Genomic DNA, 25,467 nt, shown 5'->3' with positions numbered 1-25,467 from the left:
TAAAGCTATAGCTTCCGTACCATAAATATTAGCCTCCTGGGGCTTAGCACTCTTTCAGGGTGGGGAATACTGCTTAAGAGCTTATATGAATATACACCTTAGCTTACACAGATAGAATATAGGAAATGTCTGAATGATCTACATCTGGTATTGGGTAATATTACAAATACCACCATTATGCAAATTTTCTGGAACGCACGGTAACAACCCCTCATAGACACAACTGCGACAGACCAAGGTTTACGCCCCCCCCCCCAGGCGGAACAAAAATCCACTTAAAAAAAAATCTTGTGACGAGGTGGAATTAAATGACATCTCAAGTCCAGACTCCTCGCTAGAGGATGTTAGTGGGAGAAAAATGTCACAGAACAGGGTTCCCCATGAGACCCTGCTCTGCACTGAGTCCCCCGCCTAAATATCCAGAAGGTCATCGCCACTTTCGTCGCTCTCCACCGTCAGCTGCCGGGTCCACCACTTCTTAACCTCCGAACCACACGACGCCGTGTCGGGCATGGGGTTCATTTTGCACACTACAGATTTCATAGTTGTGCGCCCTGCAAATCGCAAGTTGACCGAAGACACGGAGTGGCTTATTGGTTTGGGTGCTGTGGAATTGACCAGAGTCCTATGAGCAACGCGGAGCCGTTCACCCCTGCAAGCCCTTCCCGAAAAGCTGTGATGTCCCCACCAGTAACAACCAGTTCTGCTCAACACGCCCCCCCCACAGGACGTTAAGTATGAACCCCTTCTAGCTCTTGGGTCTTTATATTCATAACCTTTAAATGCATGGACTTTAAAATTATGTCCATGGACAACCTGTAATATCTTTTGAAAACATGCTACCTGCCCCCCATCTCACTTTGAGATAATCACAAAAAACTTAGTAAAAAAAAAAAAAATCACTAAATGTTCCAATCTGGGCAAATGTAAGTGTCATAGAAATATGGGTGAGTGGCTGTTCGTTAGCATATACAAAGGAAAAGGACAGATAGTGTAAGCAATAGTGAGGGGAGTCTAAACAACTTAGAGGCCCACCCGAATTTGAAATCCGAGACCCCAAACCCACAGGGTGTAGACTCGTCTACAACGCCTGAATCAACGGAGAAAGGGCCCAGAGCACACACCTGAGGGCAGCCGCCACTGCCCGAACTTCCTTTGGGGTTTCCCGGGGTCCGCGGCGTCCTGCCGGCTGCCCCCTCGGTCGGACAGCGTGGGGCTCAGGAGCTGCTGCTGGCTGCTGGTCTGCACGGGCCGAGAGGGAGGCAGTTAGGGCCCTTTCCGACCGCTGTGCTCCCCTTCTGCCCTCTGCACTGGTCTGGACCCTCGATTTATTGTTGAAAGGAAGAAAGCACCGCAGAAAACAGTGGGAGAAACAGTACGGGAGGGAGAAGAGGAAAATGGGTTCAGAGAGTCCAGGAAAGTGAGAGTCCCCGCTGCACGCGGTGAAGAGAAGGGGCCGCAATTCTCCAGGTAGCGTCTCCTCCCGGCGTCCCTCCGGGATTCCTCCACCCCACGGCTCCGCCCCTCCCCCCCAGCACCTGCTGCCGGACCAGGACGGAAGGGGGCCAGCAGGGACTGCCGGTTCCGGGAAGTATATTCTCGCCAACCTGGAGGTCAGTCCTGCGCTCCGGAAAGAGCGTTCTCAGCAGGTAAAACTCCCCGACAGCCCCGAGGAGAACGAAGCTGATACCCGTTAAGACGAATGTCAGAGAAAGGCTGAGACTCTGCACATGATTTACTCTCTGGTGCACCGTCCCCTTCTCCTGTCCTGTCACTGTCTTGGTCTCCATGTCACTTGAGTATCTCCTCTTGGTTTGGGGTTAGCTCTGCGGTCACCGCTTTGCCAGCCTCATCCCTGCCCGGCTGGCTGTCCTCATCCTACCCCTGCTCCGCCCGCAGACAGGTGGCAAGGCCGCTGTAGCAGCCCCTCTGTCCCCCTTCCCCCACCCCTCCGCCTTGGCTGACTGTCCCTGCAGGAGTCTCTGTTGGCAGATGATCCCTACTGCTGGGGAGCCAGCATCACCTAACTCCAACCCGCACTGCGGAACAGGAGATCCCCTTGGAGGCCCCGGCCGGCGCGGAGCCTCAAGCTTCAGTATTTACCGCGGCCCCGTCACTACACACACACCACGAAGCCTGACCCTGCCAGGGGCTCCTCTCCGGATGCCGGATCAACTCCAGCGGGTCCGCGACTGTGCCCTCATAAAGGACAGGACCTCCTGCAGCTGCTGGTCACCAGGCCGGGCTCTCCAGGGCGCCCGCGCCTCTCCGCGCATCTGTATGGACACGTGGACGGGGACCTTGCGTCTGGGAATGGAAAAAAGCTAGGGTCCTGGCAAAAAGAAGGTCCTCGGGCTAATCCTCATGAATCCCATATGCTCTAGCGGTGCCCAACTAAGGAAGGGCAAATCCTTAATGAGTCTATTTAAAAAGGTTGGTGGCTAATTACAACCATTTTTACTGATTCTACTGCAAGTTCCTGTGACGTGGTAGAAGAACGCATTTAGGACTGAGTTTCAGTTTCAAACCACGTTCTTCACCTAATATCACTGGCCTCCAATTAAGCCCATAGAAATGCAATATTAACTCTTTAGACAAAAATCGGCAGAACTAGTGAGTTCTGGGTATGCACTTTTTTTTTTTTTTTTTTTTTTTTTTTTTTAGTGTTCATACAACTCAGAATGAGAATCTTTTGAAATAACCCCAAATGATTCCGAGTTGCAAAGATCCAAACACAATCTGGATCAACACGTTCCGTTTTTAACTTAAAAACTTCCCATTGGAAATACTGTCACCTTGTTTGAAACGGCTATGTGAACAGCACAAATTTATTTTTTATTTCTAAAACTGCACCTAATATCCTTGGAGGAAGGACCCTCATACCTCCGGTTGCATGTTATTATCCTGACTGTTAGCGTTCATGTCCTCACTGGGCTGGGTGGTCTCGATACTGGGAGGATTCAGGAAGCGGCTCAGCTCCTGCTGCTGGCTCTCTCTCAGGCTGTGGATGATGCTACAAGATTGTTGCTGTTTCTATGGAAATATGATTATGCTCTTGGTAACAGAGAAATCAGCCCAACATCCCCCATCCCCCACCACTCAAATCATATTTTCTTCTCTCCTCTCCAAAGAACCTGTGTGCTTGGCGACCTCTTAGGGATTCCAAATAAGGAAGCTTAACTAATTTCCCTGTCTCATGGCTATGAAGGAGGGCTCAGAGCCTGCCCAACCCACGCTAATTTGCATAACAATGGGAATAAGCATGTCCTTTGATACACCTTGTGTTGTATGTAAAATAGAATTTTTGAATAGTTAATGTAGGTGTTTTATTTTTTCCCTTCTTATTTCGCTTGGTGCTCATTAAGCCAGTAGTGACTGCCCTTTTCCTCTGGGTTGTTAGAGGCAGAAGCCTTGGGTGGATGAGTGAAACCCTTGCTCTTGCCTTGGTTCTTGGATAGAAGCAGGCCAGTCTGTTTGGCACACATCAGGGAGCCCAGTCTGGTGCTGGTCCAGCTCCCCGTGTGCTCCTGGAGCCTGTAGTGGGGCAGGTTGGGTGGTTTTGTTTCTTGGGGGACCTTTTCTCATCCAATAGAAAGATATGTTTCCTGTAGCTGATGTTGTTCTGAGACACAGAATTTTAAAAATCTATTCAATACAAATATTTAGTGATTAATTTGATTTTGTTCCTCTGTGAAGTGTAATTCATAACAGTAATTATCTAGTAGAAATGTCTATTGTAAACACAATGTATGTCCACATAGTATGTGTTCATTGATTGATGAGTCAGAGAATTTATAAGCTTGTAATTCTGAAGGCAGCAGACAGATCATTAAACTCCCAGGAGAGGTGGCCTTTGTTAAAGACCAAGCAATATCAATGGTAGGGTGGAATTTTCAGAAACAATTTATAGGTAGTTTTGCACATTCAGTGGCCTCTCACATGTAGAGATTTGGGGCATTTTGAACAGTTGAGTTTGATAAATGGAGATCACAAATATTTTAATATCAATAAACTGCTTTCTTTTTTTCTTTTCTCTTTTCCTTTTTTTTTTTTTTTTTTTTTTTTTTTTTTTTTTTTTTTTTTTTTTTTAGGGAGAGAGATGTGGGGAGAGGGCGATGGGAAGAGGGAGAGAGAGGACACTCTTAAGCAGTCTCCACGGTCAGCGTGGAGCCCGATGCGTGGCTCGATCTCATGACCCTGAGATCATGACCTGAGCCAAAATCCAGAGTCAGATGCTTAACCGACTGAGCCACCCAGGTGCACCTCAATAAACTGCTTTTTAAACATTCATGTTCTATTATAAAAATGTCACTCAATGGGAACGTCTTATGGACTCTGCTGAAGAGGGTGCGGCTGGGTCTGGACTGCAGCGAAGGCATGAATGATTTTGCGGCCGTCGCAAGGGGATGAGGACGATGTAGTTGAAGGGCCACGAGGCTAATCACAGGAGAATCTCAACCTGTTGCTAATGAAACTTTTTTCTCTTCTATTTAAAAGATTTTATTTATCTGTTTGAGAGAGAGAAAGAGAGCATGGGGTGGGGAGGAGAAGAGGGAGTGAGAGACTCTCAAGCAGACTCCCTGATGAGCAGAGAGCCCCAGGCGGGACTCGATACCAGGACCCTGAGCTCTTGACCTGAGCCACAGGCAGATGCTTAACAGACTGAGCCACCCAGGAGCACCCCTGCACCCCGCCCCCCGCCAGAGTTCTTTTCTTTTCTCCCTCTTCTTCCTCCTTTGAGAGGAGGAAACACAAACCCAGACATCCCCAGTCCACTCACAGCTCTGATGCGCTTTAAGCACTTTTTCAGCCACATGCGGATGGTCTGCTTGGCCACCTCCTCCTCGATAGTGTACTCCAGCTGCTCCCTGGCCAGCAGCTCCTCCAGCTGCAGACTCTTCCGGATGTCAACCGACCGGTAGGAGAGCATGCTGGTGGGGGGACAGGAGAGCAGTCCACGTCTGATCCCCCTGGGATTCTGAGCAGTAGCTATCTCAGACTCCAGAGAGGACCTCACTCGGTCCAACCAAGATAGTGTCCCTGTGCCCTGGGGCTAGCTGGGGGACCTGGGCTAGTTATGTCACCTGCTCTGTAAGATGGGCATAGCCAGGGTTCCCACTTATTAAAGGACTGAGTTAATACTTGTGAAGTGCTTACAACAGTAAGTGCCGTCTATGTGTTTGTCAAAAGGAAAGAGTCAGGTTGGGCCCCCGTCTACATTATCAGCTGCTTAAGGCTCTGGAACATTCTCTATAGAAGGAAGAGTGCTCTCTCTATACTTCTGTCACATTCAGGTCCAGCTGGGGATAGTTAACAGGTTTGGCCAAAGGTCATGCTTCCGGCTCCCTCCCCTGTCCCCATTTCCCGCTCTATTGATCTCATTTGTGCCCCTGGATCTTCCTCATTCGTTCTGGTGGATGCAAAGTCAAGGTGGAATACTCGCCCGCATTCTGACCTTGGCCCAAAAGGTCAAGACAGTGCCTCCTCAGAGCCCCATCTGTGAGCTCGGGGCCACCTCCACAGCACACGTCACAGCATCGAGGTGCTCAGGAGGCCTCCCCGGGCAGCACGGGTGCCCTGACCTTTTTGCTAATCTCTTCCTACCATTGTGTGCTTTTCCTCTTGTCCCTGCTTCATCCAGAATCTCGTCCCTGCCGTCCCTGCCGAACTGTTTCATCGTGTATTGAGCTAAAGGACGGGAGGGGCGACCAATGCCCCCATGGGCTTCGCCTGGTCCATTTTATCAGATGCGTCACCGGGTTCCAGAGAGGCTGAACGATAATTGCTAATGACAGTGGTGTGTCTCTGTGCTTCGCTTTCAGCCTAATAATATTGGTCCCCAGGAGGAACAATTCGGTAAACTTTCTGAGAGAGACGGAATCCTTTGCTAATCACATGTATTTGTGCCTCTTTTTCTTCCCTTTAGCTTGCTCCTGTAAGATGTGAGTAGTGGGAAGGAACAGAATTAACTTACGAGAACTTCTCCCTGGTCCTTCCTGTTTTGATCTTTTTTTCAAGTTTCAGTCACAAGCGTATTTCTGTGTATCTGAGCGGCTGAATGTGTGCCAGCACCCCCAACACTTAACCTGTCAAGTACGTGCAATGGGGTGAGAATAGCTCCTGCTGGAGGGGGGCCTTGACGCTTCCTGTGGCTGCACCTCTTTGAGAGCAGAGCCTATGGGACTTTCCATAGAAGATCGTTTAAAATGCATAAAATAAAATACATATGATTCCAAAGGAAACCAACTGCGTTGAAATACAGTTCTCATATTTTCTTTAAGAAGATGATGCTAGAATGGGTAAAGAAGGTATAGTCTATGTACACTGGGATAGTTCTCAGCCATAAAAGAAGAACGAGGTCTTGCCATTTGTGACAACACGAATGGACCTAGAGGGTATAATGCTAAGTGAGATAAGCCAGACAGAGGAAGACAGATACCATGTGATTTCACTTACCTGTGGAATCTAAAAAATAAAACAAACAAGGCAGGGACAGACCCATAAATACAGATAGCAAATTGGTGGTTGCTGGGGAAGGGGGATTCTAAGGGGCTAGACAAAAAGGATGGAGGGGAGTGGGAGGTACAGGCTTCTAGCATTGGATGGGTAAGTCATGGGGATGAAAAGTATAGCATGGGGAATAGGGCCAATGATGTTGTAATCATGTTGTTTGGTGACTGGTGTTACCTACTCTTGCCGTGAGCACAGCATAACAAAGTTGTTGAGTCGCTGTGTTGTACACCTGAAACCCATGTAATATTGTGTGTCAACCCTACTTGAATAAAAACAGAAGTAAAATTAATTAACAAGGAAAATGAACAAGATGGTGACACAGTAACATAAGTGCTTCTTTATTATTGCATTAAATGCTAACATCTAGCTGAGGTCGAATGACCACTCTACTGCAGAAGGAAGTGTAAAGGGTATTTAAGCTATCAGCCACATCAGTGATGTGCTCTGGAAATATCAGTGATCTCTGCTGGGGACGAAGATGCACGTATTTTTTTTTTTTTTAAGATTTTATTTATTTATTTGACAGAGATCACAAGTAGGCAGAGAGGCAGGCAGAGAGGGAGGAAGGGAAGCAGGTTTCCTGCTGAGCAGGGAACCCGATGCAGGGCTCAATCCCAGGACCCTGGAACCATGACCTGAGCCAAAGACAGAGGCTTTAACCCACTGAGCCACCCAGGCGCCCCGATGCACGTATTGTTAATACGGCGGTGTTTTGTTGCCTGCGTTCATCACTGAAGAAAATGCTGCATTTCAGGGAATGATTCATGAAAACAAAGATGTGATTGTTTCCAAGTCCATGGAGCTCTGGATTTTATCCATGGATTCCTGTTTAAAAAGCAGTTGTGGGTTGTTTTCCCCCTAAAAAAATGGATGTTGGAATCATAACCCCCAGTACCTCAAAATGTGATCTTTTTCAGAAATAGGTCACTGCAGATGTAATGGGTTAAGGTGAGGTCGTATCGGAAAGGGATGGTCCCCTAATCAAATCTAAATGGTATCCTTATGAAAGGGGAGATTTGGACACACGTGCACACACACACACACACACGTGCATATAGGGAGAACCGCACATGAAGACGGAGGCAGAGATTGGGGTGAGGTTTCTATGACGATGGCCCGCAAAGCCCCAGAAGCTGGAGCAGATTCCCCCTCGCATCCTCAGAAGGAACGAGCCCTGCCGACCCCCTGAATTCGAACTTCAGCCTCCAGGACTATGAGACAATACACTAGTTTAAACCGCTAAGTTTATGGTATTTTGTTCACTTGGTCCTGTCTGGGTATTCCTGGAATGGAAAATGTGGTTGCCCATCCAAGCGGGGTCAACCATCATGAACGGCCCCACGAGTGAGAAGATCTGCACCCTAGCCCCAGCTTGACCATGGAGGCTGCGTGACCAAGCAAGTCACACAACTCTCCGAACAGCTCCTTCCTCACAAAACGAAGGGCAGCCATGTTCCCCAAGGCCCCATCATCTCTCTCCCTACCTCTCCCTGTCAGAAGCTCCCTAGTCAGTAAGGGGCACTTCTGGGGACATCAGGCCACTGCTTCTCCCCACTCCTGTGTGAGACACTCACTCAGACAGGGTCCTTAAAGGCCCCTTGGAGCCTGAGCTGTGTGGCCTTGCCTTATCCCCTCAGTGATGTGCCATCTGGGCTTGTGAGCATCCTTGTTGGCTGTGTTTCACAAGGCCTTGTACGGCCACAGCTTCAGGTTCTGGGCTCGGGTGGGCTCTGTGACATGCGGTTGGGAAGACCCCCTCATACCTGAGGACGTCGTGGAAAGTGACGTCACCACCGTTATGCAGCCTCTCCATTTCGTAGCACATGTGCTTAAATAGGAGCTTGTCTTTGTCCAGATCCACCTCCAACCTCCCCCGCAGCAGCCTCAGCAGGAACTTGACCCGGAAAGTCGGAATCACACCCTGGTGGGCAGAACACAGTGACTGGGTAAATCATCTTCAGGCCATAATGATTCTCTTGGGATTCAGTTTTCAGAAACAAAACAAAACAAAACCCCAAAACAAAAAAACCCACCCAGAACACCATCTATTTTTCTCAAAAGAGGGGCAGCAAGGAAGTTGTTGGCCTCCATGGAGGCTGGGTGAGGGGATGGGTGGGAAGGGGGAGCACTTGGATCTTCTGCTGGTGTTTCTCCGGTTCTGTGGGATCTCGGAAGCTGGCAGCATTGGGAGCCTACGAGGGTACAAAGCAGGTTCTCTGCCTCCCTGGCCTCAGCCCTTGCTTTGTCAGGCTCCTCTTCTCCTGGCCATTTCACTGACTCAGCCCCAGCTCATTTGTTTCTCTAAAACACATGCTGAGTGGGTTGGTAATGAGTTATCACAGAAAAGCAGAACATTCCTGTGTCCACAATCCTCCCCTCCAATTCGCCTGGATGCCACAAACTTCCAAACATTGATTCTAAGTGGTTCTTCTGGGGAATGATCACTCTTGTTCAGGTCTTCTCCATTATTCGAACAATGACAGACAAGAGAACCACGTCAGAGCAGCTCTAGGTTCTGAAAATCGAACACGTGTTGCTCCCTTACAGGCAACCCCACCTAGTGTCTGTGAACTCAGGCCCTGGGCAAGAGGCAGGGGTGGGGTGGCCCATCAAATCCTGTCAGTTACTGACACCTTAACCTGTGACCAGTGGGCTCTTAATGACACGTATGTCCAAGGAAGTCGGGTTCCGGCAGGCAGCCATCTTGGAGCTGCAGGGGGATCGAGGGGAGACGGGACAGCAAGGCCAGATGGCCACACAGGCAGGCCACTGTCTCAAAGAAAGCCCCCTGAGCCTGGTGCCTGGGGAAGTGGGGGGCATCAGGGAAAGGGTGACAGTGGGGGAGGGGAAAGCCAGGCATTACCGTGAGAGCCTAGCTCGGCATGCCCCTTTCCCCAGCCTTTTCTGGTCTGTGGTCTTCATGCCTTCTGTGAACTCTTCCTGCAGCAATATTAGGATTTCCCCCCCAGATTTTCCCACAGAAGAACTTTCCTTGGTTTTCAGAGGTCGGGTCTAACAGTACCTCTCCAGCCAGACCGACGTGGCCACCCCACTAAAGTGGCCTGTCCCCCAGGCTAACCCATCTCTACTCTAGTACTTTTTGCAAAATACTTATAGCTTCTTGAGATAATAATAATAATTATAATTATTGTTTCACTTATGATTAGAACAGAAGCTCTGTGAGCATGGGGCCTTTCCATTGTGCTCATTGCTATATACCCAGTACCCGAGTGTTTGCTGAGATGAAGGAGGAGGAAGGCACAACAGGAGAAGATGCTGCTGCTTTAGCTAATTCTAGGAAATCCTGGGTAAGCTTTATGATTCAAGAATTCAAATAATAAGTCCCAAATAATTAAAACCAATAACTTTCAGAAACCACTCAATAACTCCATTGCAATTCTAATCAAGACTGCTCTCGGTGGCTGGCTCTGCCTCAGTGTTACCCCATTGCTCTGGTGATTTGAACTTCACCCCTTCTCCTGCTCCCAGCCCAGGGCTGGTTTCTTCAGAGCTTCCTTGGTTTCCTTTCCTTGGTGACTTTCTGAATGTCCAAAGAAAAAGACACCCGTGGTTGGACATGAAGGGGACCATTCTGCCCCTCTCCCCTCCCAGCATATTCTGCTGAATGGTCAATGGTGGCTTTCTACAATTTGCCAATGGCCATTCCAAATTCAATAGATGTCCACTGGTGACAAAAAGACTAGTTAAATAGTTGAGGGTCTGTGGTCTGTGGTCTTCATGCTCTCTCAATGAGTCTCTCTGGGTTGGGCACAAAGCAGCAGCCCCCTTTCCTACCTCTCGTTTATCATCCACCATATTCCATATGATTTGAAAGTGGCGAAGATCGTTATAACTTAGAAGCTGATCCTCCTCTGTGGAATAAAACAAGGAGAAATTCTCCACAATGATGGCTAAGAAAAGAAAAAAAAAAGTGAAGAAGTGAGATAATTATGCTAATCTGTCATTTTTTAGAAAGAGTAAAACATCTATTATAAATAATGGATTTTATCACCTACATTATAAGCCAAATTTTTAAAGTGTTTTTAGTTTGTTTTCCAAGTTGGCATATTTTACACTTGGACTAAGCTATTTATCCGGCTCGTGCCTTTCCAAAACATGAGGGTCATGAGCATAAACAGACATTCTGTGTGTAGCGATAGCCATGCCAGTTGGCTTTCACTCTTAGTTGACGGTTCCAGGGTAGTTTTTAAAGGTCAGGTTGGGTTCTGGGTGGCCCCACACCTGGGGAACACCATGTATCTTTCAAAAAATATAACTGTGATCTTTCGAGGCCATAAAGGTAGCCCTCCCTGAGATTTGTTCAACTCAACGTGTGAGAAGAGCTCTTTTGAAATTAATGATCATAATTAATAGGACAACTCTTGAAATTGCAATCAACTGTCATTTACATGCCTTTCAAAGGTCTTTTCAGCATCTGGATCGAGAGGCAACAATTTATAATTAATGCCGTGAAACACCCACCCCAAGCAATCTGGGATAATTACTTGCAAATTGTACATAATTATCTAAGTACCTGAGCTTAAAGATATTAAAACACATTCAACGAACATTACTTACCTACAAGCAGATTTAGCATGATGTAGGCAATGATGACATAAAATGAACAGAAATACATAAGCGCCCCAGCATAATTTCCACAGTCTGTTGCCCAGTATGTGAATTCATCTGGAGTGCAAAAGGGAGGCTGGACCTACATGGCCAACGGGGACAAGAAGGGGGATGGGGTGAGCGTGAAGAATACAGATTTCTGTGCGCCCGCTGTTGTGAGGGAACGATTCCTCCGCACAGAAAATATCATTAATTTCAAAGCTAGTCTCTCAGAAGCTACATACATTGAGTACATCATCTGCGCCAAAAATCAAAAAGACTATTTCATTTATTCTCCACTTCCAGTCTCGGAGAATCCCAAGTTCATTGCCATTTTAGAAGCGCTATGAAAATGAACCTGATTCTTCCATGAGACCTTCTTTCTGCCTCCTCTTCTAGTCCTGAATGGTAAATAGTCACTGTGATGGGAACTACAGAAAGTCAAATAAAAATGCATTTAAAAAACGTGTCTGACCTAATGAATGGGTCAAGATTTATGAAGATTTGTTACACGAAACAGACTCACATTCAAATTGTGTAAGAAGAAACCAGGAATCCTCATTCCTGGAGCACCTTTCTGGGACATGACAGAAGAGTGCAAGGCTCAGGTTATCAAAAGTCTTCATGTCCTCAGTGGCCCAATAAAAAGGCAACACCTCTGAAAGACCTGGTTTCTTTCTGCTGGAGACACTACATCCCCTCAGCACTCTGCTTGTTCTTTATTTAGAACTTATTTAATTCTGCCTTATATTATATCTGATTCGGTAAATTCTGTCCCCCTTCATTCAGGCAGAGTTCTTAAGCTCCTACTGTGTGCTAGATTTCTACCCAGGGCTGGAGACAGACACGTCTAAGCGAGACACAGACTCTTCATGTTGCTGACAGTCTGGAGCTCTAGGGAGCCACGGACTGAGTGTGGCTATCAAAATGTAAATGTATATTAATGAACATCCAATAGCCTTAGATAAAATTTAGAATTCAGTTGCTCGGGCGCGCACTGGTCACATTTCAAGTGCTCAGAACCCACAGAGGGCTACTGAGTGGGACAGAGCTGATTGCCATCTGCACTGCAGAAATTTCTTTTGAACAGTTTTTGCTCTCGAGGTTGTGAGAGAGGAAACAGAGATGAAATAATCAAGCCGGTAACTCACTACAGCTGGGATACACGCTACAAAGGAGAAACACAGAGTGCTGCAGGAACATATCCCGCAGTCAGCGTGGGGCCTGATGGAGCCGAAGTTGTATGGGAGACAGGAGGGACAGCGAGGAGGAGAGAGGAACCAAAGGGAGGGTGTGACCCTGGCTGGGATCTCCTTAGGCTCTCCCTGGAATCACGGGAGACCTAGCACCGAGCGCATGGCTCAGTATAAACCAGGCCCTTGGTGAAAATCTGTTGAGTAAATTCAGTTAAAGAAGCGGAACTCCCCTGGTTGTCCTTGACGGCCAAAATGTTAAAGGTGGGAGGGAGGGAACAATGCCCACAGAACGTGCATTTGCCAAATGAGCTATGATAGCTCAAGCTGGCTTCCCTGGATATTTTTCCTGCCTCTGGCCAGACATTATAATGGAAAACAATGCACTTGAATGAACTAAATGGCCAGGCTATGTGTTTTGTACACAAAGTCTTGATGCTAACGAGGATGACGCTTGCCAATGTCTCATAGCAAAGGGTTTCATTTGGTTCTAAGCTGAGGCACTGTTGGGGGTGAAGAGACGTTTACCATACAGTCATGCATAATCTTATTCCAGTCTTCGCCTGTGACAATTCGGAAGAGTACCGTGATGGCTTTTCCCGCTGAAGAAAAGTTGGCATGCCTAATTAAAGAAGAAAAACCAGAAAATGGGTAATAGAGTTTGTCACGAAGTTGTAAGGCATCACCACTAAAACAGGTAGATTGTGGAGCAAATTTGGCTGCTAAGTTACCATGTGTAAAGGCTGTACCCTCATAATGTGTTTGCTACTCACTCTTGCCCTCAAGGATAGCTGTCCAAAAACCCAATCCCGCAGGCGACACCAGTTCTGGCCAGGCATCTTGAATGACTGAGGGTCCCAGCTTTGACAAGTGAAAGTGATTCTTTCACATAGAGTTTGCTATAAAAACTGAAGCTGCGTGGATCAAATAAGTAATCTCTGCAACAAGGCACACTGGCATTTAATTTGATGTATAATTACTTTTTTAAAAAAAATCTGTGCGGCGCTTCCACAAAATTTAAGATAATCTTCGAAAAATGCTTTTCCTACATTGTAACCATTTTGGGAATTATGACTTCCCATGTGGTGCTTTAAAAAAAAAGAAAAAGAAAAAAAAAAAAAAAAGGAAAACCCAGAGTCATCTTAAAGTGTAATTAAAAAAAGAATAGATTGTTTTTTGGCAGTAGATGGATAGAAATTCACCAGGATATTCGAAGTGGTTATTCCTGCATGGCAGTAGGTGTGGAATTATGGATTCGTGTTACATTATGGGCATATTATGGCAATAAGACTTCTAAAGTCAATATGTGGGCTGTTTTTAATTAGAAAAATGTCATTTAACATGTGATCATTTTATTTCGTTTTCATTTCCAACTGATCGCTTCCCCTTCCCTTTCGTCTTTAATAGACATTCAGATTGTTAGTCATGACTTCGTGACTAAAAAAGTTTGCTTGATAAATGACTAAAAAGAAAAATAAACACCCACCTGTTAATGTTCTCTCCGTATTTCACAGTGCCAAATAAAACAACTCCGGCAAAAGCGTAACACAAGAGCAGTAAGAACATCCCTACGATGATGAAGAAGCTCTTATACATGCTGACGACCACCGTCAGGAGCAGCATCTTCAGCGTCACCTGTATGGAGGTGCAGGTGGGGAGGAGAAAACGAATATTTAATTCACTTAATGGGGCGAAACTGCGACGTGAATGACAGGTACGCAGCTTGGCACAAGAGTACCCTCATGGGGCACCTGAGTGGCTCAGTGGGTTAAAGCCTCTGCCTTCAGCTCAGGTCATGATCCCAGGGTCCTGGGATCGAGCCCCGCATCGGGCTCTTTGCTCAGCAGGGAGCCTGCTTCCTCTCTCTCTTTCTCTGCCTCTCTGCCTACTTGTGATCTGTCTGTCAAATAAATAAATAAAATCTTAAAAAAAAAAAAGAGTGACCCTCATCTGACAACTGCTTTGAATTAATTCTTATTAAAGGGTATTAAATCTTATTATTATTCAAAAAAACACTAGAGAGAAATTCAACTTGTATTTGAAACTGTTCAGCCTTTACAGCCAAATTCATAAAAGCTCTTCCTCTAAAATTTCTAGCTTTCCATTTTCACTTCTCTTGCTGCCGAAGTCTCTGTGAGGAGGGCTGTCCATTTTTGGCCTCTCCCCCTGAGTTGCCTCAGGATTCTTCCACAAACAGATGTTCACAGAAAAAAGCCTAAACAATAACAAAATGCTAAATGGCATCAAACACTGAATGTACCGAATATGGGCATTTATGGAATGTATATGAAAAAATTTCAGTAATGAAAAAGGAAGCAACTTTAAAAAATGAAAATTAGATGCCGAGTGTATGCATGAACAAGAAAAAGAATATAAAGAAATCTAGGATCATAGAACCATGAAGCTTCATTAAAGACTGTTTTTCTTTGCAGTAAAGTAACTCTGTTACAAATAAAAACAATAAAATAGAGGTATTAAGACCATTGGTTTTTGCTTTCATGCCCAATATGTTATCTTCAGTTGATGAATGAGTTCATCCAGTAAATATGAAGAATAAATAAGTAGCACAAATGTCAGGAAACATATTACAAGATAACTAAACTACTGATTCATTTAAAAATTTGATATTTGCTCATTTGGACTTGGGATGACCAGAATCCCAAGTAAACTTCAACCCTTAAGACCCAGAAGGACAGCTGAAGTCAATTAGGCTTCGCTCCTTTTTTCTGTGCATACGTAACCTTTGATAGTATCCTTTACAACGTACTCACATGCTTTCCACAGATAGAGAAAAACCGGAAGACAATCACACAGGCACCCATCATGTAGGTATATGCGTTCTGAAATTTAAACCGAAAAGAGCCGCTCGTAATGTGTGCAAAAGATCTTGTTTTCATTTTAAGTCTTCTGTGAAGTCTACTGAGTAATTAGCTTAATAAAATGTGAAAATTCTTATAAGAAATTTATCTTTAAAAGGTGCTGAAAAGGTCACTGCCAAAACTCATGAATAAATATTAGCTATAAAATCAAATCTTAAATGAAACTTCGCTCCTTGTTTTGCTCAGCTGAATTCTGTATTTTGAAGCTTATCTTACATAAAATCATGACCAGCTCCTTTGAGGAGCAAGAAAAACAGGGTAACAATGCAACATGAGGAAGCCAAGTGAGACCGGAAGTGCAGGAATCCTGGCAAAGGGGGAGGTGTGGTGTTGGAAAAGATGGCGGGAGGTCAGCTTTCTCCTCTCTGAAGGTCCCTCAAGACTCTGAAGACCAGCTGGCCACATTCCTGTAAGCTGACTTCAGAGATGTCTACCCTGTCCAGAAACACGTCCCGCTCATTCTTCAAGTGTGTGATCAGTAGCAAGAGATGACTGGGTGTGCTTTATGACTAAGAAAGCTTCATCTCGGAAACAAAGATCCCGTCGGCTAGAACCGCAATGTAACAACTGTGGCATTAAACTCATGCCAAAGCATGATTTTTCTTGAGGAGCCTTGCCTAGCCAAGTGACAACAGTCCCATATGGGCCCTTCGGAAGGGGGTCCAGTGATATCTTTGAGGAGAAGGAAATGAGTATGTCTGCACAAAAATAACTTTGGATGGGAACAAGGACTGCATCTTCCTTCACAATAGACAGCAAAAGAGAGTGGAGGATGAGCATCCTTCCAGAACTGGACGTTCTTGGAGGAGAACAAAAGCATTCAGGGAGAACAGGCAAGTTGGTCTTTTCGGTGTAAGATGTCCTCTCTGGGATATCCAGAATTAGGAAGCCTATTCTACTCTTCTGCTTGGACCAAGTAGCTTTTGAATCCATTTGTCTAGGGAAAGATAAAAACATGGACCTTGATGCCCCTTTCCACATTAGTTCCAAATCTGTTATAGATGGCTTCCCACTTTGCATTCTGGAAGTGATGACACCCAATGGCTTCTGGGAGGAAGACCCTCATCCTTGGCCTGCTCCTGAGAGGTGCCATCCAGATCTTGCGCCATGTTCCCCTTGCTCCTTCTACTCCAGGCACGATTTCCCTCCCATAGCATTCCATCATATGGACAGCTGCTGGCATGCCCCTCGTCCTACAGACTAAACCCTGCCATCACTTCCACAAGGACACTTCCAGGATCTCTCTGACGAAGCCACCTCCCACTGCTTTGTGTCATCCCAGGAATGTGTGTCTCTCCTCCATCTGCCTCACTATGGTTGTAACTCTTACTGACTTGGGAGTATTCCCATGAATGCCTACCTACAGTTGTCCCAAAGTCCCCCCAGCTTCTTGGATCGTGACTAAATATTCTGGCTTAAAACTTTAAAATAAAACAAATCACCAACTTCCCAAGCTGTGATGCCCACAAGGGCAGAAGATGCCTTCTTCTCCATTCCCAGCATGGTGACTGCCCATCTTTACTGCTGCAAACCATTTGTCATTGGGGGAAATGAATCAGGGTGACTGAAAACCCATGGAGGCTTGGCACAGTCCTTGATGTTGAAGGTAATTGTTGTTTTAAGAAGGACACTCAATACCTACCTGCCTGAACAGAGCAATTTCATACGAAAGCATGTCCTCTGTAATGTGTAAATGGGTACTGTGTGTGATGCCTTGTTTGTGGCGTGATTCTAACATTGGAGAGGATTGGAGAATGGATAGAAGAGAGCAGGGAAATCTGATAATATTACTTTTGTCTGGAGTCAAAGAATAACTAAAAAGAAGGTACTTGTAATACCTTGTGTTATAGGTTTGTATACTCTTTATAGTTAGAAGAACTTCATGTGCTTGATCTCTATAGTACTCATACGGAATGGATAAATTATGAAGTTGTACCCCCAAGTTCAGAGCAGGGAACGAAGGGTCACTGAAGACAAATAACCCTATCAAGGCTGGAAAATGGTGGAGCCCAGAGAAGGGGCTTCTGGAGCTTTGCTGTCCAGTACGGCACCAGCCACATGTGGTTACTGAACACTTGAAATGCGGTGGGTTTCAATGAAGATGTGCTATGAATGTGAAATACACACGCAAAGATTTAATACCAAACAAATGATGTAATAATGATTTTTATATTGCTGCCATGTTAAAATGATAATATTTTGGATATGGCAGGTTAACGTGCCTTATTAAGTTCATATCATCAGTTTCCTTTTTATTTTTTTAATGTGGCTCCTAGAAAATTTGAAATTTTATCTGTGGCCACATTTTGTTCTTATTGGAAAACACAGTCTTAGATCTCAGTCAAGCACCCCCATGGATATAGATTTTGAGCAGGAGCTCAGACTACATGGAAGGTGGAGGCATTTTAGGCAAACTAGTGAGAACTCAGGTATAGACCCTGGGAATGACATGCTTTAGTGGGACGGCAACTGGATATCAGTAGGAAATGTGGCAGCAAAAGTACCTGAGAATCCCACTGTGAAATACTGAGTAGAACACAGTGGTATAGATGCTACACTTTGGCTCAGAAAACTGGGTTGGAGCCTTTTGATACCAGCTCATATATGAATTTAGGCAGGTCTCATAATCTCTGTTTCCACTGTTCTCTCTCTCTCTGTTTTCTTTTGGGAAAATGAGAGTTAAACCAGAGGTCTTTAAGGTTCTTCTGATTCACACACTCTAGGACTCTGAGGGGCCGTACTTTGTGTGTGTGAAGAGTGTGGGGGTTGTGTGCACAAGCTTGGCCAAGGGCCGGTCACGGTCAAGGGTGGATATAGGAAGGTGAATCTGACACCTGAGGGTAGGCTGACGCAGACTGAGACTGGAAACAGGGTTACCTGAACCCAAGTTATCAACTAAAATAAAAATGAATTACACGCATACCAGGAGGGCAAAGTGAAGTACCACCCAGACCACGCCAAGCGATGTCACCAGCAGGTCGTATCGGTTTCGTCTGCTTTGCCAGAAGCCGGCAGGTGACATTGCTATGATCTTCATCGTAACCTGGGGGAAGATAAGGAAGACAGAATATAGAGGCTGAGTGTTCAGTAAATGTTTAAATGTGTGAACTTGAGGCACTTTTTTAAAAAGATGGAGGAACCAAAGACAAGAATTTATTACCAAGAGATAGATACATACATAGATAGATACAGATACGGAGATAAAGAAGTAGATTTATCTATCTAAATTTTAAAGCTGGGCAGGTTACAAATCTATATTCTCTAGGCTCTTCTCTCCTTGTTTTATGACTAGTTCTGATAGCAGGACGTTTTTCTTCCTCGAGTAAAAGACCATAGATTTTGGGAAACATCAACAAGCACAGGGTGAAATAAGAATCTGCTTGTATTTCAAAGAAGATTGTGCTGGAAAGCGATATGACACAGATCATATATTAAAATAATCCTGTCCGGGCCAGGCCCCTTGTCCACCACATTGCGATCTGAGTCCCTGAATTACAGTGGTTTGTGCAGTTCAGTACAGAAGTTTGAACTCCTATAACCAGACAGGTCAACCTGCAGATACAGCAATCAACAGCAGTTAGCAATTTCTGCTGTTAGACAAATCTGGAATAGAATGTGAAATCTTTGTTCAAGGGAAGCACCACAGCCCCAGAAAGAAAATATCCTACGAGCGTGCCACCCTCTCCCAAAAAAAGACTTCAAAAACAATGGAACACAGAGCTGACCGTGGGTGCTGTCAAAGGAGGACACTGCTCTACTTTGCGATACCCACTGCCGCCCCCTGAGCCCGCTGGCTCATTACCGTACCTCCAGAACGAAGATGAAGGTGAACACAACAGACATGGTTGCTAAAGGGACCGTCACGGGGTCCTCCACGTCCCACTGTAAGAGAAACAGTGCACCGGTCTTTGTCTGCATCCATCAGACCCATCAAGACTCTCCCCTCTTTCTCTCATTAGAAATGACTGTGAATTTTCATTTTTTTCCACCAAGAAATGTAAACTACGGATGGATATGGCCCCTTGCGATATGCTTGGATGCACCCAACAAGCCAGTCCTTCTCAGAGTTTCAGCGTGAAATAAAAGTACCTTGACGGACAACAGCACCGACTGGGCCAGGACAAGCAGGGCAATTGTCCTCTTAAAGAACGGATGCTGGGTTATGTCGTACATCTTAGCTCTAAATCCATCATTATCTGCAAAAGAGAGGTTGAGGCAAGGGCATTTCAGACCTAGGTTACATTTACTTTCTTGTCTTTCATTTCCTTTAATGCTCATTTTTAAAACTCATTACTTTTTTTTTTCTCCTATAGTTCAATCTTATTGTGTGGTGTTTTGCAGGAAGGGCTGGTTCTGAATATTTAAAACGACGGTGCATGACGCCGTCTGTATTGGAAGGAGAACCGCATCATTCAATTTCTGCCAGTTTAATACATTTCACTCATATGTTTAAAAGGCAAGCACAAATATATTTTATTTAAAAATTCATTTTTTCATTAGGGCTTATCCTGAGAGCACTGAAGCACAGCCTTTGGGTGGTTGATTTTAATAGCCTATGGAGAGATCTGTAGTTTGGAGCCTGTTTCTGTATTAACTTATGCACAACCGCCTAGTGGCCTCACGATTATTATTTTAATTGAAATCTTAGACTCCTGGGGAATCATGAACACTGGTGCCCAACATGAATAAAATCAGAGCATCTTTGATACCCGGGCGAGGTGGGAGATGAAGAGGCTGTGCTATCTTCAGTCGGCTCTTCAGATCTTCCCATCTTCTCTGATCTACAGTCAGCAGAGCTGTCCCCTTAATAAACAAAGGAAAGCAGAAAAAGGCCTTATGTCGTCTACTCCACACCAAGGACATCGCAAATGGGGTGGTGATACCAACAGGACTAATTTGGGGGTGTGAAATAAAGATATTCTTCAAATACCCTGACGGCTCAGTAGGCATGGTCAGAATTCTCAAATTTGGTCTTGAGAGGAGTCCCCAAAAGGATGGCCTTCAACTGGCATCTTTGAACATGGATAATATTCAGGTTTGGGAAAATCTAAAGAAGGTTCTCTACACAATCAAATTTTCAAAAGGGATACCCACTCCAATAGTGGTTAGTTTCCTTTCGTTTCATTGTGGGAAACACTGCGGCAAAATTGTAACTTGTCAGTCTGCTATTTCTTGTTAAGGGGAGTGCGTCTTTTTTTTTTTTTAATTATTTTGATATATATAATCACAAAACTATTTTCAAGTGGTATGAAGTCACAGAATTTGTATCTTGAAGAATTAATGCTGTGATTAATGGCTAAATTAGATAAAATATTCTTTATTATGTGTATGTGTGTATATTAGAGTGTATATATATATATATATGTGTGTGTGTATATATATTATATATATATATTGCATGACATTCATTATATTATATTATAAAGGAAGAACTGGGGGGAAAAGAGCTCACCCCCCCCCACCCAATTCTTCCCTTCTTTCTTTGGAGCTAATAACTATCCTTCAAGGGTGTGTCCTCCTCACCATGTTTTCAGACTTTTGCTCTTTGTGTATCTATCAGTACATAAGAACATATTTGTTTTGAATTTTAAAAATTTCTATAAATGGTATTCAATCTGTGCTTATTTATGCAGCTGGTTTTTATCTTCACTGAACACTGTTTTGCATAGTTCAGCACAACTAGAAACTAGACCTAATTGCTTTAACTGCTCAGAGTATCCCACTGTACAAACATATCAGAATTTAGGTTTATGTATTATGAAAATGTTGCAGTAAGCCCACATGTACTGTCTCATGGCAAACATCTATGAGACTTCCTTGATAGCAAATCTCTAGGAGAGGAATTGCTTAGGAATTTATGCAACTTTTTGTTTGTCAGATATTGTGAAGTTGCTGTCCAAAGAGGAGTAACCAAGAAAATTTGCTGCTAGCATCTCCAAGTGTTCATGTCCAAATATTCTTGCCAATACTTGACATGATCAGACATTTAAATTCGGCCATGATGGGTGGAAAATGTATCTAATTTAGTTTTAATACCAGTGAGATGAAACATTTTTTATATGTGCAAATGGGGGAGTGATTCCTGTATCTTCCTATATGAATTGCCTGTTCATATTCTTTGCTCATTTTTGTATTTGGATATTTACTTTTAGATGTTTTGTAGAAATTCTTGATATATTCTAGATATTAATCTTTTGTCAGTTATATGAGTTGCAAGTATTTCCTCTTAGTCTTAGCTTGCTTTAAAAAAAAATTTGCTTATCATGTCTCTTATCTCTCAGAAACTTCATTTTAAAGTAATCTAATCTACAAATTTCTTTCTTTATGGATTCCACTTTGTAGTGAAAGTCAAGAAATCCACAACTGGGATTTATAGGGTCAAAATAAATTCTACATGGTTGAAAAATGGTTTTTCATAAGTAGGTCTTTCACTCTCCTAGAATTCCTTTCTGAGTTTGCTGTAAGGAAGAGATCTCTGTTTAGTTTCTTCTATCTAGACCCTCAGTGACTCTAGGGTCATTTATTGATGGTCTCATCTTCATGGATTTATTGTGCTACTTCTGTTTTATATATACCGATCTGTCCTGGGGCTTTCAGTTTTATTCTGTAAGTTTAACTTTCTGTCTCTTTATCATTACCTACCCTGTTTGACTCACTATAGCTTGTTTATGTTCCTTTCCACTTTTTTTTGTTCATGCTCGACTTTGAGAGAGCTTTATCAATTTAATTTTTTTTAAAGAATCTGTTTTTGTCATTCTTGAATCTTTTATAGTATTTTTGTTTTCTGTATTATTATTTTTTCCCTTATCTTTATTACTTTTTTCCATTTTACTTTGTTGTTATTATAATGTATTGATTTGGATATTTGACATATTACTATTTAATCTTTGATTTTTTGAATGTACACATATAGTCATAAATACCCTCTAATTACTGATTTATCTGTATCTTGTGAGCTTTCATCTATGATTTTTATCTAAATGTCTTGTGTTTTTCTATTCTGATTTCCTCAGTGACTCATAAATTATTTAGAATGTTGTCTTAACATCTTCAACTTATGAGGGAATTTTGTTATCTTTTTTTGTTATTATAGATCACGCATTCTGTACATTATCAAGTTTTTGGCCACTATTAATTTATGACCTCATAGAGGTACACTTTTATACTTGAAAATTATTGGGGTTAAGGTTCTTTTTATGTGCAATAGATCAAATGTTTTTATTGTATCAAATCTCATAATTTTTTCTGTCTATGAATTTCTTAGAGAAATATGTTATTATCTTTCACTATGACTTTGGACTTGCTAGCTTTTTAAAATAACTTGGTTTGTTTTTGCTTCATATATTTTATGGTTCAGGAGTTCTATACTTTGCTAGTGATTAGTTTCTTTTGCAATTATTTAATTACACTGTTTAATCCTAATAATGATATTTGTTTTATTTGTTTATATTTATTTATTTAAAAAGATTTTATTTATTTATGTGACAGAGACACAACGAGAGAGGGAACACAAGCAAGGGAGCAGCAGAAGGAGAGGGAGAAGCAGGCTTCCTGCAGAGCAGGGAGACCGACACAGGGCTGGATCCCAGGACTCTGGGATAATGACCCGAGCCCAAAGCAGATGCTTAAGGACTGAGCCACCCAGGTGCCCCTGATATTTGTTTTAAATTAATTTTTCTGATATTAGTATTGCTAACCATTTTTCTCACTAACAGCAAACAAATACTCTGGGTTCTCTGGGTGCAATACACATTGATATTATTCCTTTATTATACAAAACAAATTATTTTAAGAAAGTTGAATTCTGAAATGATCCAAAAGAAATAATAAGCATGGTGGTATCATCTGATCATTAATATATGAAAACCTCTGAAAGTTTATCATTGTGAAATTAAGTTTATTAATCAAACTTTTATAATGGAGAAATTAAAAATGCATATGTTACTAGTACAGACTTTGAAGTTTTTATTTTTATTTTTAAAATTTATTTTTAGATTTTATTTATTTATTTGACAGACAGAGATCACAAGTAGGCAGAGAGGCAGGCAGAGAGAGAGAGGGGGAAGCAGGCTCCCCATTGAGCAGGGAGCCTGATGCGGGGCTCGATCCCAGGACCCTGGGATCATGACCTGAGCCGAAGGCAGAGGCTTTAACCCACTGAGCCACCCAGGCACCCCTACTTCGAACTTTTCAGACAGGGTTCCATTTTCTAAGGAAGATATAATTTTGTGTAATTCTGAGTTGTGAAAACATCGCCCCCAAACCTTGCCTTATTTCTCATATCTTTATATTTCCCCAGTGTCTATATATTTGGAAATCTGCTTACATACTTTTGGGTATGACCATTAGAATGGGAGCTCAATGAGGGCAGAAATCTTGATGTGTTTAGTGTGTAGTTTGTGTGTTTAGCTCCCTGTGGCCCTAGAGTCAAGAGCATGTCTGGACCAGTAGATGCTCAAAGAAATCTGCTGAATGACTGAATGGTTAAGGAATAAATGCTCTTATACAGCAGCTCACATGCTTCCCTCAGAAAAGCTTACAAGAAAAGAAAAATCTCTTCTGAATAGTTCATATAACTCAGAAATTTGGATGTCCAATTAAATAACCAAGTTTGTTACATCTGTTAACATGAGTTCTTCTATTTTTCCTCTTTCCCTAAGCACCCACTTGAGCTTGTGGCCACGTTCCCCTTACCCAAGCCAAGATGCTTCTTTCTTTCCTCAGCAGAAATACAACCAGTGCAGGGAGTCAGCCTCCTGATACTCTGCTTACTTCAGCCAATCCTCTAAGTTCAACGGCTGTGATTGATTATACATTTGTCTCTAGGGGTTGAACATCTTATGTTGCTGCATTTATGTCGCTGGTTTGACTCTCCTGAAATCAGAACCTGATTCTCCGGAAACCAGATGTCGGCTCCAAGGGGCTAGCATGGTGTTCTGGGCGAGCCGAGCCCAAGCTCTCTGTTAACGGACTGACTGGCTTCTGCTCTCAGTCGGGAATCCCCATGTCTGCTCCAGCACAAGGCTCTAAAGAGACCTACCTTCCTCCTTTTGCATGGTATGAAATTGAACACACTGTAGGGCTTAAAGACACTCATTTATGAAAGTGTACCAGTAAAATAGGGGGCTGGGCAATATGATCACTCTCTATCCTTCTTTCTTACTCTAAAATCCCATGTTTCTGTGGGCAGAAGTAGTGTTAGGGCCCAAAGTGGGCATTTTTGAGTCCCACCCTTTGAAAGACAAGAGGAAATGACGTCCTCCTTAGCGCACGCGTAAAGGCGGTGATTGACTGAGTAGCTGGAACCAGGCATGTGGGGCCTGGGGGGCCGTGAATGATACAGTCCCAGGGGCAGCTGCCCTCGCCCACGGGCTCCGATGTGCCTGTGTGTGGTTCGGTGCCGGCCCGAATCCCAGGAGCAGCACGGGGCTGCAAGCACATCCTGCTTTCACTCACTGCAGAGCAATGGTCACCATTTTAACCCTCTTTTTTTCTTTTTCAAGATTTTACTTATTTATTTGAGAGAGAGAAAATGGGCGTGAAAGGGGAGAGGTCAGAGGGAGAAGCAGACTCCCCGCCGAGCAGGGAGTCCAATACGGGACTCAATCCCGGGACTCCAGGATCATGACCTGAGCCAAAGGCGGTTGCCTAACCAACTGAGCCACCCAGGCGCCCCCATTTTTACCCTCTTGAACTGAAAGACTGTCTGACTCTGCAGAGTCAGCACCACTTCTGAATTCTGGCGCCGGGTTTTCTACGCCTTGAAAGCCCCAGACGAGTTATGCCACCTCTGTAAGCTGTTTTCTCTTCCACTGTGCATTTCAGAGTCGTGAGAATTGAAAGCAGTGTATGTAAACCCGAGTGCGGAGTAAGTGCTCAGAATCTGTGTGCACCTCCATTATTAGGACTCAGAAGACCGGCCCTTATGTAACAGAGGGCATGTCAGCCGTGCCCAGAAGAACGGCATCGAACTCTCTCCCCCAAACTCACTTTTTGGCAGGTAACTATGCTCAGTGTTTTCCCATTTGGGAGATCTTGTACGGATCGTTAGAGCTGTTATGATCTCAGCATGCTTCCCGAGTTCATAAAGTACGTAAAGTTTTTCTGTTGAATTAGAAAATCTTCTTTTTATTCAGTGAATTAGGATGGAACATTTTCTACTGCACGCCCAACCCCATCAAAACGCTGAGTTCACCTCTGGAGTTACAAAGAAGCATCCAATTGACATCGTGTGAAAGTAATATCACCTGCAATCCGCACGTGCCTGAGTTCAG

The 25,467-nt window shown here is 43.9% G+C and overlaps 1 protein-coding gene across 4 annotated transcripts in view; it reads right to left on the bottom strand.

Annotated features, from left to right (window-relative positions):
* Positions 1 to 353: 353 nt before the first annotated feature.
* NALCN (sodium leak channel, non-selective) overlaps positions 354 to 25,467 on the bottom strand; it is a 303,765-nt gene continuing 278,651 nt past the window's right edge. For 2 of the 4 annotated variants that reach the window (XM_032881092.1, XM_032881090.1), the window contains 14 exons: positions 19,903 to 19,996; positions 19,283 to 19,389; positions 19,001 to 19,075; positions 18,117 to 18,236; positions 15,086 to 15,154; positions 13,801 to 13,949; positions 12,843 to 12,936; positions 11,092 to 11,224; positions 10,309 to 10,424; positions 8,277 to 8,434; positions 4,781 to 4,931; positions 2,884 to 3,033; positions 1,125 to 1,242; positions 354 to 605 (listed from right to left, as the gene is read on the bottom strand). In XM_032881092.1, the coding sequence (XP_032736983.1) occupies positions 412 to 605; positions 1,125 to 1,242; positions 2,884 to 3,033; positions 4,781 to 4,931; positions 8,277 to 8,434; positions 10,309 to 10,424; positions 11,092 to 11,224; positions 12,843 to 12,936; positions 13,801 to 13,949; positions 15,086 to 15,154; positions 18,117 to 18,236; positions 19,001 to 19,075; positions 19,283 to 19,389; positions 19,903 to 19,996 (1,728 nt within the window). In that variant the 3' untranslated portion in view covers positions 354 to 411. The remainder of the gene's footprint in view (positions 606 to 1,124; positions 1,243 to 2,883; positions 3,034 to 4,780; positions 4,932 to 8,276; positions 8,435 to 10,308; positions 10,425 to 11,091; positions 11,225 to 12,842; positions 12,937 to 13,800; positions 13,950 to 15,085; positions 15,155 to 18,116; positions 18,237 to 19,000; positions 19,076 to 19,282; positions 19,390 to 19,902; positions 19,997 to 25,467) is intronic. The other 2 variants (XM_032881089.1, XM_032881091.1) reach the window with 1 other exon arrangement.

The sequence above is a fragment of the Lontra canadensis genome, unplaced genomic scaffold, assembly GCF_010015895.1.
Source record: "Lontra canadensis isolate GAN:19392208 unplaced genomic scaffold, GSC_riverotter_1.0 scaffold73, whole genome shotgun sequence".
NCBI classification, from domain to species: domain Eukaryota; kingdom Metazoa; phylum Chordata; class Mammalia; order Carnivora; family Mustelidae; genus Lontra; species Lontra canadensis.
Note: the sequence above shows the minus strand (reverse complement) of the source record. Positions and strands in the feature narration are given on the sequence as shown.